Below are 13917 nucleotides of genomic sequence, written 5' to 3'. Positions count from 1 at the left end.
ACCTAATTTACGCAGGCGCTTGTGTTGACGTTTGTCCTCCTTAACTTTGTCAATCTGGGAAGGACTACGGAGCCCTGGGTCACGGATCTCCAGCACTGTAAATTACAGGTCAATCTATGTATTGAAATTAGCCAACATCTTTGGGACATTGATGAAACAGTAAACCTGGGCTCGTGTCCAGTCTGTAAACAAACTCGATACTATGCTTTTACAGCTTGATAGTCGAGCAAGACTGACTATCAAGCTAGCTAATAGTATTAATGTATATGCATGTAGCAACTAGCTAAATAGCTAGCTATCTCTTTTAGCTATCGCAACTAACATTTTAACCTCAACTAACGTGGCCAACACACACACACAGTGAGTTGAGTTAATAGCTGTCATTTCAGTTGCCTGCAGATCGACATTTAGCTAGCTATAAAGAGTTAGCATAGCTACTAGCTAGTGCTAATGTTATCTTGTGTAACAACTTGTCTGCCAACAACCACATCGTTCTTTCAACATTTTCGAAACTAATCATGACTTATTTCACCTCTCAAACTATCCTATACAGCTACATGAGATCAAATTGCTAGTTGCTTTCTCTGGTTGAGCCACCTTCTCTCTCAAATGACATGGTTGTTGAAAGTTATAACCTATCATGTCTTTGAAATGACAACTATTTGGGTTTGTTGCATTGTTTTATGGATTATTTGCTCCTAAATGTTTTCCTCCTTGTTTTTCTCTCATAGAAATCTAGCTACCCATCATGGCACTGAGAAGCGCTGTGTGCCGTCTGCTGGTCAACCCCCAGAGATGTGCCATCATTTTAGCATCAAGATCACAGGGATCAGCAGCACCTGCACAAAAGGGTATAACATTACTCAATAATGACCTTGCCATCATGAGAACACAATGGTAGCAGTTTTACAAAGCCATTATTACAGTCATCATGCCTCTATTTGTCAGGGGAAGTACTCAATCTGTCCTTCAAGTGTATCTTATGAAGACAAACCTTGTTTCCACAGATGCAGAGAAAGCTAGTGAGAAGAAGACTAAAGCACGTATGTCGATATCAACTCCATTTCAGATCAGTCATACATATATTGCCCTTCTATTATTTTGGGGGTCTGATGACTATTCAATTGTGCTTCTCTGCTCTATGATCCCTTTACTGAACCACCAGCCAAGGTTCAGTTTAACTGGCGGGATGGCCTGGAGCTGGAGGGTCAGCTGACTGAGGAAGAGATCATGATCCGAGACTCGTTCCGTGACTACTGTCAGGAAAAACTCATGCCCCGCATTCTGATGGCCAACAGAAACGAAGGTGGGTCTGACTCTTGAGACGCACCATCACCCAGGCAGGGCCCATTGGGCTATTTATGCCAGTAACCTAGGAAGGAACACTTAAGGATCAGTTTTGCCTGTTAATATTATGAATTTTGGCAGTTATGCAAACCGTGTCAACATAACATGCTGCCTGTTTTATCTCTCTTAGTGTTCCATCGGGACATTGTGTCAGAGATGGGGGAGCTGGGTGTCCTGGGCCCAACCATTAAAGGTGAGTCAATACCTTTGCGATCTGGAGGGCGGCCTTGCCGATATCATGGACGTTAATGGTTTGAGAACATTCCAAGATTTGAAAGACATACACATTACCAGGCAAATCCATTTTTCTATATTTACAACTTAGGTCAGCTATGCTGGCCTATGGAGTCCCGTGGGAAACCCAACTACCTAACCATCCAATGATGGGATTTATAAATAAATTATCTGGGCTCCCGAAAGGACTGATCTCTATAATATATAAACAACTTTTGGAAAGCTCATATTCTGAGCTAGCTATTAAAAAAGTTTGGTTCAAAGATCTTGTTGAATCTGAACAACCCTTTAACTGGAACATATGGCATCCCGTAATCCGAACCATCAATTTATACATTTTAAATTTGTTCACAGACTGCATTTAACACCAAGGAAACGTTTTACGATGAAATTGGCCCCAACTCCATATGCTGTGAGAGTGCCCTGCAGTTACAGTGAGGGAAAAAAGTATTTGATCCCCTGCTGATGTTATACATTTGCCCACTGACAAAGAAATGATCAATCTATAATTTTAATGGTAGGTTTATTTGAACAGTGAGAGACAGAATAACAACAACAAAATCCAGAAAAACGCATGTCAAAAATGTTATAAATTGATTTGCATTTTAATGAGGGAAATAAGTATTTGACCCCCTCTCAATCAGAAAGATTTCTGGCTCCCATGTGTCTTTTATACAGGTAACGAGCTGAGACCCCCAAGCCATAAGACTCCTGAACAGCTAATCATGGCTACCCGGACTATTTGCACTGCCCCCCCACCCCATCCTTTTTACGCTGCTGCTACTCATTTACATTTACATTTTACTACTCTGTTAATTATTTATGCATAGTCACTTTAACTCTACCCACATGTACATATTACCTCAACTACCTCAACTAGCCGGTGCCCCCGCACATTGACTCTGCAACGGTACCCCCCTGTATATATAGCCTCCCTAATGTCACTTTATTTTACTTCTGCTCTTTTTTTCTCAACACTTTTTTTGTTGTTGTTTTATTTTTACTTTTTTTTGTTAAAAATAAATGCACTGTTGGTTAAGGGCTGTAAGTAAGCATTTCACTGTAATGTCTGCACCTGTTGTATTCGGCGCATGTGACCAATAACATTTAATTTTATTTTATTTTATTTGATTAGGAGCACACTCTTAAAGGGAGTGCTCCTAATCTCAGCTTGTTACCTGTATAAAAGACACCTGTCCACAGAAGAAATCAATCAATCAGATTCCAAACTCTCCACCATGGCCAAGACCAAAGAGCTCTCCAAGGATGTCAGGGACAAGTTTTGGTGCGATTATTCGCAAATGGAAGAAACACAAAAGAACTGTCACTCTCCCTCAGCCTGGGGCTCCATGCAAGATCTCACCTCGTGGAGTTGCAATGATCATGAGAACAGTGAGGAATCAGCCCAGAACTACACGGGAGGATCTTGTCAATGATCTCAAGGCAGCTGGGACCATAGTCACCAAGAAAACAATTGGTAACACACTACGCCGTGAAGGACTGTAATCCTGCAGCGCCCGCAAGGTCCCCCGGCTCAAGAAAGCACAAATACAGGCCCGTCTGAAGTTTGCCAATGAACATCTGAATGATTCAGAGGAGAACTGGGTGAAAGTGTTGTGGTCAGATGTTTGGAGGAGGAGGAATGCTGCCTATGACCCCAAGAACACCATCCCCACAATCAAACATGGAGGTGGAAACATTATGCTTTGGGGGTGTTTTTCTGCTAAGGGGACAAGACAACTTCACCACATCAAAGGGACGATGGACGGGGCCATGTATCGTAAAATCTTGGGTGAGAACCTCCTTCCCTCAGCCAAGGCATTGAAAATGGGTTGCGGATGAGTATTCCAGCATGACAATGACCCAAAACACACGGCCAAGGCAACAAAGGAGTGGCTCAAGAAGAAGCACATTGAGGTCCTGGAGTGGCCTAGCCAGTCTCCAGACCTTAATCCCATAGAAAATCTGTGGAGGGAGCTGAAGGTTCGAGTTGCCAAACGTCAGGCTCGAAACCTTAATGACTTAGAGAAGATCTGCAAAGAGGAGTGGGACAAAATCCCTCCTGAGATGTGTGCAAACCTGGTGGCCAACTACAAGAAACGTCTGACCTCTGTGATTGCCAACAAGGGTTTTGCCACCAAGTACTAAGTCATGTTTTGCAAAGGGGTCAAATACTTATTTTCCTCATTAAAATGCAAATCAATTTATAACATTTTTGACATGCTTTTTTGGACATGTTGGCGAAATGGGGTTGGGAGGTTGGGGGGTGGACATGTTGGCGGAATGGGGTGGGAGGTTGGGGGGTGGACATGTTGGGGGAATGGGGTGGACATGTTGGGGGAATGGGGTGGTAGGTTGGGGGGTGGACATGTTGGCGGAATGGGGTGGGAGGTTGGGGGGTGGACATGTTGGGGGAATGGGGTGGACATGTTGGGGGAATGGGGTGGTAGGTTGGGGGGTGGACATGTTGGCGGAATGGGGTGGGAGGTTGGGGGGTGGACATGTTGGCGGAATGGGGTGGGAGGTTGGGGGGTGGACATGTTGGCGGAATGGGGTGGGAGGTTGGGGGGTGGACATGTTGGCGGAATGGGGTGGGAGGTTGGGGGTGGAGGCCCCTTCCTTTTTGTTTTATTTTCTTTTCATGTTTATTCTGAATTTATTATTACTTAAACTCAATGTATTTCTTACTGTTTAAAATTTTATTTTGAGTGGCAGCCTACAGGTACATGTTTTATAAACGTATGATTTGAAATGGATAAGGTACCTGTTATTCTATTCCTCCTCTGTTCCTCTGGTGATGTAGAGGTTAACCCAGACCCTGTAGCCCCCAGTATCACTCCTACTCCCCAGGCGTTATCATTTGTTGACTTCTGTAACCGTAAAAGCCTTGGTTTCTTGCATGTTAACATCAGAAGCCTCCTCCCTAAGTTTGAGTTATTCACTGCGTTAGCACACTCCGCCAACCCTGATGTTCTAGCAGTGTTTGGATCCTGGCTTAGGAAGGCCACCAACTACAACATTTTCCGTCTAGATAGAACTGCCAAAGGGGTTGGAGTTGCAATCTACTGTAGAGATAGCCTGCAGAGCTCTATTATACTATCCAGGTCTGTGCCCAAACAGTTTGAGCTTCTACTTCTAAAAATCCACCTTTCCAGAAATAAGTCTCTCACTGTTGCCGCTTGCTACAGATCCCCCTCAGCCCCCAGCTGTGCCCTGGACACCATATGTGAATTGATTGCCCCCCATCTATCCTCAGAGTTCGTACTGCTTGGTGACCTAAACTGGGATATGCTTAACACCCCGGCCATCCTACAATCTAAACTAGATGCCCTCAATCTCACACAAATTATCAAGGAACCTACCAGGTACAACCCTAAATCCGTAAACATGGGCACCCTCATAGATATCATCCTGACTAATTTACCCTCTAAATACACCTCCGCTGTCTTCAACCAGGATCTCAGCGATCACTGCCTCATTGCCTGCTTCCGTAATGGGTCCGCGGTCAAACGACCACCCCTCATCACTGTCAAACACTCCCTAAAACACTTTAGCGAGCAGGCCTTTCTAATTGACCTGGCCCGGGTATCCTGGATGGATATTGACCTCATTCCGTCAGTAGAGGATGCCTGGTTGTTCTTTAAAAGTGCTTTCCTCTCCATCTTAAATAAGCATGCCCCATTCAAAAAATGCAGAACTAAGAACAGATATAGCCCCTGGTTCACCCCAGACTTGACTGCCCTTGACCAGCACAAAAACATCCTGTGGCGTACTGCATTAGCATCGAACAGCCCCCGCGATATGCAACTTTTCAGGGAAGTCAGGAACCAATATACACAATCAGTTAGGAAAGCAAAGGCTAGCTTTTTCAAACAGAAATTTGCATCCTGTAGCACTAACTCCAAAAAGTTTTGGGACACTGTAAAGTCCATGGAGAATAAGAGCACCTCCTTCCAGCTGCCCACTGCACTGAGGCTAGGAAACACTGTCACCACTGATAAATCTACGATAATCGAGAATTTCAACAAGCATTTTGCTACGGCTGGCCATGCTTTCCACCTGGCTACCCCTACCCACGGCCACCAGCTCTGCACCCTCCGCTGCAACTTGCCCATGCCCCCCCAGCTTCTCCTTCACCCAAATTCAGACAGCTGATGTTCTGAAAGAGCTGCAAAATCTGGACCCCTACAAATCAGCTGGGCTAGACAATCTGGACCCTTTCTTTCTAAAATTAGCCGCCAAAATTGTCGCAACCCCTATTACTAGCCTGTTCAACCTCTCTTTCGTATCGTCTGAGATCCCCAGAGATTGGAAAGCTGCCGCGGTCATCCCCCTCTTCAAAGGGGGTGACACTCTAGATTCAAAATGTTACAGACCTATATCCATCCTGCCCTGCCTTTCAAAAGTATTTGAAAGCCAAGTTAACAAACAGATCACCGACCATTTCGAATCCCACCGTACCTTCTCCGCTATGCAATCTGGTTTCCGAGCTGGTCATGGGTGCACCTCAGCCACGCTCAAGGTCCTAAACGATATTATAACCGCGATCGATAAAAGACAGTACTGTGCAGCCGTCTTCATCGACCTGGCCAAGGCTTTTGACTCTGTCAATCACCGCATTCTTATTGGCAGACTAAATAGCCTTGGTTTCTCAAATGACTGCCTCGCCTGGTTCACCAACTACTTCTCAGATAGAGTTCAATGTGTCAAATCGGAGGGCCTGTTGTCTGGACCTCTGGCAGTCTCTATGGGGGTGCCACAGGGTTCAATTCTCTGGCCGACTCTATTCTCTGTGTATATCAATGATGTCGCTCTTGCTGCTGGTGACTCTCAGATCCACCTCTACACAGACGACACCATTTTATATACATATGGCCCTTCATTGGACACTGTGTTAACAACTGTGTTAACAAACCTCCAAACGAGCTTCAATGCCATACAACACTCCTTCCGTAGCCTCCAACTGCTCTTAAACACTAGTAAAACTAAATGCCTGCTCTTCAATCGAACGCTGCTTGCACCTACCCACCCGACTAGAATCACTACTCTCGGCGGGTCTGACTTAGAATATGTGAACAACTACAAATACCTAGGTGTCTGGTTAGACCGTAAACTCTCCTTCCAGACTCACATTAAGCATCTCCAATCCAAAGTTAAATCTAGAATCGGCTTCCTATTTCACAACAAAGCCTGCTTCACTCATGCTGCCAAACATGCCCTCGTAAAACTGACTATCCTACCGATCCTTGACTTCGGTGATGTAATTTACAAAATAGCCTCCAACACTCTACTCAGCAAATTGGATGTAGTCTATCACAGTGCCATCCGTTTTGTCACCAAAGCCCCATATACTACCCACCATTGTGACCTGTACACTCTCGTTGGCTGGCCCTCACTGCATATTCGTCACCAAACCCACTGGCTCCAGGTCATCTATATATCACTGCTAGGCAAATCCCCGCCTTATCTTAGCTCATTGGTCACCATAGCAACACCCAGGTATTGCGCTCCAGCAGGTATATCTCACTGGTCATCCCCAAAGCCAACACCTCCTTTGGCCGCCATTCCTTCCAGTTCTCTGCTGCCAATGACTGGAACGAACTGCAAAAATCTCTGAAGCTGGAGACTCTTATCTCCCTCACTAACTTTAAGCATCAGTTGTCAGAGCAGCTTACCGATCACTGCACCTGTACACAGCCCATCTGTAATTAGCCTACCCAACTACCTCATCCCCATATTGTTATTTATTTTGCTCATTTTCACCCCAGTATTTCTATTTGCACATAATCTCTTGCACATCTATCATTCCATTAATACTAATTGTAATTATTTTGCACTATAGCCTATTTATTGCCTTACCTCCATAACTTGCTACATTTGCACACACTGTATATATATTTTCTGTTGTATTTTTTGACTTTGTTTTGTTTTACCCCATATGTAACTCTGTGTTGTTGTTTTTATCGCACTGCTTTGCTTTATCTTGGCCAGGTCGCAGTTGTAAATGAGAACTTGTTCTCAACTGGCTTACCTGGTTAAATAAAGGTTAAATAAAAAACATTTAAAAAATAAAGCCCCCCAGGGGTTATATCATTCTCTGAAAGCTTTCTAAGAGTGATTTTGTTTTCTGTGAAATGGACTTTGATCATTTTGATCACAGACAGTTAAAGACTATTAGTTTTTCAGAATCAACTATATGTGTGATGCCAGAAGCACTCAAATATAGATAATGTAAATTAGATAACTGGATAGATAATGTAAATTCCCTTTTAATATAGGCCTACTGTTTGTTTGGAGGTTATTGCCTATGATGTGACCTCTCTCCCTCCACACTTTGACCAGGCTATGGCTGTGCTGGGACGAGCTATGTGGCCTACGGTTTGATCGCAAGGGAAGTGGAGAGGGTGGACAGCGGCTACCGCTCTGTCATGAGTGTGCAGTCCTCCCTGGTCATGCACCCTATCTACGCATATGGTACCGAAGAGCAGAAGGAGAAGTGGCTGCCCAGGCTGGGTAAGGAGGAGGGGACATCCACATCCCCTAGGCCTCATCTTAAATTAAGCACAATCCTGTTTATATCTGGGTGTATTTGTCCTGTAATGCGTCCTCTACCTCCCAGCTCGTGGAGAGATCCTGGGCTGTTTTGGGTTGACTGAGCCCAACCACGGCAGTGACCCCGGTGGAATGGAGACCCGGGCCAAGTTCAACCCCTCCAGCCGCACCTTCACCCTCACCGGCTCCAAGACCTGGTGAGTAGGACTGGGAGACTGTACTTCACTACATAGTAGTGATGGGGGAAGAAATCGATACAGTTACATATCGCAATATTATTTTGGACGATATCTTTATATATATATATTTTTTTTTTTGCTAGATAGTGTTAGTCAGCTGTACCTGCACCAAAACTCTGGTATTTCTCATCCTATAGCTTGTTCTCCATCTTCTTTTTAAATAGTGAGCCAACATATTTTTTGCACTTTTATTTCCATGACTGATCAAAACTCATTTTCTCATCCTCTCTCTAGTCTCTGCAGCAGACATATAGTGAGCAATATGTTTGGAATATAAAATCGCAATAAAATCGCAGTATTGAATTACAATACATATAGAATCATGAGAATTGCAATACATATCGTATCGGCACCTAAGTATCGTGGTAATAGCGTAGCGGGAGGTCCCTGGCAATTCACTGCCCTACTACATAGTGAAGGAAACAGTTCATCACCCAATGAGCATGAGGACTTCAGGACTGACTGGACAGTGCTGTGTGTAGCTGGATAGCAGGCATTAGGGGAACCTCAATGTACACTACCGGTCAAAAGTTTTAGAACACCTACTCATTCAACGGTTTTTCTTTATTTTTACTATTTTCTACATTGTAGAATAATATTGAAGACATCAAAACAATGAAATGACACATATGGAATCATGTAGTAACCAAAAGTGTGTTAAACAAATCAAAATATATTTTATATTTGAGATTCTTCAAATAGCCACCCGTTGCCTTGATGACAGCTTTGCACACTCTTGGCATTCTCTCAACCAGCTTCACCTGGAATGCTTTTCCAACAGTCTTGAAGGAGTTCCCACATATACTGAGCACTTGTTGGCTGCTTTTCCTTCACTCTGCGGTCCGACTCATCCCAAACCATCTCAATTTGGTTGAGGTCAGGGGATTGTGGAGGCCAGGTCATCTGATGCAGCACTCCATCACTCTCCTTCTTGGTAAAATAGCCCTTACACAGCCTGGAGGTGTGTTGGGTCATTGTCCTGTTGAAAAACAAATGATAGTCCCACTAAGCCCAAACCAGATGGGATGGCGTATCGCTGCAGAATGCTGTGGTAGCCATGCTGGTTAAGTGTGCCTTGAATTCTAAATAAATCACAGACAGTGTCACCAGCGAAGCACCTCCACACCATAACACCTCCTCCTCCATGCTTTACGGTGGGAAATACACATGCAGATATCATCCGTTCACCCACACCGCGTCTCAAAAAGACACGGCGGCTGGAACCAAAAATCCAGTTTCATCATAGCGCTTGATGGTTTTTGCGACTGCACTTGAAGAAACGTTCAAAGTTCTTGATATTGTCCGTATTGACTGACCTTCATGTCTTAAAGTAATGATGGACTGTCGTTTCTCTTTGCATATTTGAGCTGTTCTTGCCATAATATGGACTTGTTTTTTTACCAGATAGGGCTATCTTCTGTATACCCCCCCACCCACCTTGTCACAACACAACTGATTGATTCAAATGCATTAAGAAGGAAAGAAATTCCACAAATTAACTTTTAAGAAAGCACACCTGTTAATTGAAATGCATTCCAGGTGACTACCTCATGAAGCTGGTTGAGAGAATGCCAAGAATGTGCAAAGCTGTCATCAAGGCAAAGGGTGGCTATTTGAAGAATATAAAATATAAAATATATTTTGATTTGTTTAACACTTTTTTTGGTTACTACATGATTCCATATGTGTTATTTCATAATTTTGATGTATTCACTATTATTCTACAATGTAGAAAATAGTACAAATAAAGAAAAACCCTTGAATGAGTAGGTGTCCTAAAACTTTTGACCGGTAGTGTATGTACTGTGATGTAGTCAGTGTTTTGGTTTTGAGTTTGAGCCCATGCGAAGAACTTTAGAATTGCTTCCTATAAATAGCCAATGGATCATATAACAGAACAAACAGCTACAGACCACATACATTGATGAATGCTACCTTTGTCTCAACACCTTGGAATGCATTCCTCTGCTGATTGAAAAGGCAACCTATTCATGAAATGTCAAGAATAGGCTACTTCCAAAAATTCTGAAGAATAGGAATATATGCTTTCTATTATACATACATTTTCATTAGAGTTTTTGTATTCATTAGAGCATTTTTTTATGTGTCTTGTTCAAATAATGAACCCAAGATCAAGCGGTTTGGCTCTTGTCTAAATTGTAAACAACATTTCACAGGGTGGTGCTGTTCACAAATATATTAATGCTAGGTGCATGAATATTAGGTTCCCCTCAGTTGCCATTTACTCAGGTTTCACAGAGTGTTATGATTCTGAACTGAGAGACGTCAGCAGTGACTGAGCACTGAACTGGACTTTGGTTGTATTCTTAACCATTGAGTGCATTGGCCCTCACATTGCGTAAGCTTAACACTGAATAAATAAATAAATGTTAATTGGTAACTTGGGCCTGTAGTTCAGGTTTTATATATTTGATGTAACACTGTTTTCTCTGGGGGAATGCAGCTTCCACAACTTCAACCAAATGCTTAGTTTGACATTGAGTACGTGGTTCTGCTCAATTCTACCATCATGTCTTGTGAAACTTTTGGGAAACTGTCCTCATATAGCCCTAGAAACCAGGCTCACTATGTAGCAGACTGATAAAATGGCTCCTCCTTAAATTGCAATGCCTTCCCTCATCTCCTTCACCTTCGTCAGGATCACCAACTCCCCTGTGGCGGACATCGCTGTGGTATGGGCCAAGTGTGACGATGGGAAGGTGCGTGGCTTCATCCTGGAGCGCGGTATGAAGGGCTTCACCACACCCAAGATCGAGGGCAAGTTCTCCCTGAGGGCATCTGCTACCGGCATGATCATCATGGACGAGGTGGAGGTTCCTGAGGAGAACCTGCTGCCCAAAGTCTCTGGCCTGGGGGTGAGTAGAGGCCAGGATACCACTGTCATGTACTGACTTTTATGTGGATGGCCAGACCTCCTTATGTTGTTTAATCCTGTTGGTATAAATGTTTTGTCTGTTCTCTTTGGCTCTAGGGTCCCTTTGGTTGCCTTAACAATGCCCGGTATGGCATCGCCTGGGGTTCACTAGGTGCTGCAGAGTTCTGCTTCCACACGGCCCGTCAGTACACACTAGACAGGTGAGGATTCTGCAGCTACTATTGGTATGATATGTTGTTTTTGATGAGATGGACCGAGCAAAAGTCTGTAGCTCTTCAATCTTATTTTGTCTTCTCAGCTTTTCTGAGTGAACTTAAGATATTCTGCTACTCATGATATTTGTTCATCTCAGAATCCAGTTTGGAGTGCCCCTGGCCAGAAACCAGCTGATGCAGAAAAAGATGGCCGACATGTTGACAGAGATCACCATTGGCCTGCAGGCCTGTCTACAGCTGGGGAGACTCATCGACGCCAAGAAGTAAGCGGGAACTGGAAATGATGTGACATAATCGTCTTGTAGTGTGACAATCCATTTTTTAACAAAGAACCACACACCATAGGGGAACTACAATTTCTGGTTGTGACTAGAACCTGAGGAGGAGACTTATCTCATATTTGTCGTCTTCTCTCCTCCCTCAGGGCAGCCCCTGAGATGATCTCTATGCTGAAGAGGAACAGCTGTGGGAAGTCCCTGGACATTGCCCGGCAGGCCAGAGACATGCTGGGAGGAAACGGCATCTCTGACGAGTACCACATCATCCGCCATGTTATGAACCTAGAGGCCGTCAACACATACGAAGGTGAGGAGAAAGAAGGCCATAACCAGGTCTAAGATGATATGGATGTGGAAGCAAAACTTTTTTTATCATGGTATATTTCCTCACCAGTAGAGGTCAGTAAATGTAATTTACAATAAATAAATAAATAAATAAGTAAATAAATAGGGCTGCTTGGTCATATGGGGAAACAATTTAATTTTCCAAGATTTTTTCAAAGGAAAAAAACTGTATTTTATATATTTACTCACCTTTAGCATCAGCACTGTTCCACATGGTTCCTTATACTGTTTTTTTGTGTGTTCCAGGTACCCATGACATCCATGCCCTGATTCTGGGAAAAGCCATCACTGGACTACAGTCTTTCACTGTTAATAACTAACAGCCTGCTGCTAGTGCTCAAACAGACCACTAACAGAAACCTCAAGTAAATCTGTTCCTTAAGCAAAGGACAAGTAGTTCTACACTGCTTTGATGGCTTGTCATCTACAGTAACGCTAATGTTTCCTGTCTCTTGAGAATATGTACATTGGGTGCCGGTTTCCCGGACACAGATTAAGCTTAGTCCTAGACTAAAAAGCATGCTCAATGGAGAATCTCGATTGAAATAGCTTTTTAGACCAGAATTAGGCTTAATCTGTGTCCGGCAAAACAGTATTTTATGCGAAAGACCAGGTCGGGTTTTAAAGCCAAGTCTATCATTGGTCTCATGGACAATTCATGAGTGTAATTATTTCAACTTATAAAAACAAAGCTATTTTTCTACTCTGTCATAAAACCCTAGTGCTTACTGGTTTGTTTGCACAATTTCGAACTACAATGTGTTTGTAATAGTTTACTATATGGTGGAAGTTAAGATGGTTCAGAATGAATAGCTTGTTTCCTCACAGAAATTGTAGTAAAATGGTTGTCGGACAAACATTTTAAAATGAGGTCAAGGTCAGTATGTCCTGAGTTTTTAGAACTGTGATGGTACTAATGACCAATTATTGGTCATTGAATGCCAAATAATGTATACTGCATTTACTGTTAGAGTTTAAAAAAAGAGTTAAATCAATTGATGAAGTCTCAAATTTAAGTAAATAAGTTAAATTAAAGCAGTTTAAATAATCATGCCATTGCTTTTTTAGTAATTGGAAAGTTGTATTTGTGACTTACCATTTAGGCAGATCAGAGAGATTTTTATTTTGGGGTACAGGACAATGAATGCGGTTTGCACTTTATTAAGTTTGTTCTCCTCAGAACTCAACCAGATATAAATGTTATGCATGGTTTTAATTGCATTGTCAAAGGTCAAGGTTAATTCAAGCTTTTCATAAATAATGCTTATTGCAGTACTTTCATGGTTGTTGCAATTTCCTTTTGCTAGCAAAGTAATAATGCTCACTATTATCTAATGCTAAATTAGGTCTCTTGTTTATAAATTAAAATACTTGTAATCAACAGGTGGTCCATTTAATCCAGGGTGGTTGGGGGATTTTTGGATTACTCATCCCTCATTTCATTGTGGTCTTTTGAACGTTCCTTTTTTAAGTAACATGGAGTGTTATAAAGTGAATCAAAAAAGAAGATGGTGGGGGGTTATTCCACAGTGTCTTTTGGGTCCCTTTTACATTTTAAATAGAAATTGTGAACCAATTTTGAATTTTAAAAGCCTGTTACATGAAATGAAGTGCCCTTTAATATAGACCGCATGGAGAATTCAGTAAATCGGATTTGTATTATGAATAAAGACTTGATAAATAGCCTAAATTCAGCATGTCCCTCTGTGCACTCTCTGTGACTTCTGGAAGATTTTAACCCACTTAACCCGAAAATGTCTCCCAAGTTTTCACCATCATTGTAAAGCCCTAGTTATTTTGTTGCTTTGACA

At 42.7% G+C, this 13917-nt stretch overlaps 1 protein-coding gene across 3 annotated transcripts; it reads left to right on the top strand.

The window, feature by feature from the left end:
* LOC121551004 (glutaryl-CoA dehydrogenase, mitochondrial) lies at positions 1 to 13800 on the top strand. Of its 3 annotated transcripts, none has more exons than XM_041863503.2 (12): positions 1 to 108; positions 732 to 851; positions 1008 to 1043; positions 1166 to 1306; positions 1478 to 1540; positions 7924 to 8094; positions 8201 to 8330; positions 11032 to 11248; positions 11365 to 11468; positions 11621 to 11746; positions 11908 to 12068; positions 12353 to 13800. In XM_041863503.2, the coding sequence occupies exons 2-12, from the start codon at positions 749 to 751 to the stop codon at positions 12424 to 12426; spliced, it is 1326 nt and encodes a 441-aa protein (XP_041719437.1). In that variant the 5' UTR covers positions 1 to 108; positions 732 to 748; the 3' UTR covers positions 12427 to 13800. The 3 variants fall into 3 exon arrangements, with proteins under 3 accessions (XP_041719437.1, XP_041719438.1, XP_041719439.1); XM_041863504.2 differs by having other exon boundaries at positions 5 to 97; XM_041863505.2 differs by lacking the exon at positions 1 to 108 and adding an exon at positions 218 to 360.
* The last annotated feature ends 117 nt before the right edge of the window (positions 13801 to 13917 follow it).

This window comes from Coregonus clupeaformis, unplaced genomic scaffold (genome assembly GCF_020615455.1).
Source record: "Coregonus clupeaformis isolate EN_2021a unplaced genomic scaffold, ASM2061545v1 scaf0010, whole genome shotgun sequence".
In the NCBI taxonomy this organism is placed as follows: domain Eukaryota; kingdom Metazoa; phylum Chordata; class Actinopteri; order Salmoniformes; family Salmonidae; genus Coregonus; species Coregonus clupeaformis.
The sequence above is the reverse complement of the archived record's forward strand: the minus strand, read 5'-3'. Positions and strand labels throughout refer to the sequence as shown.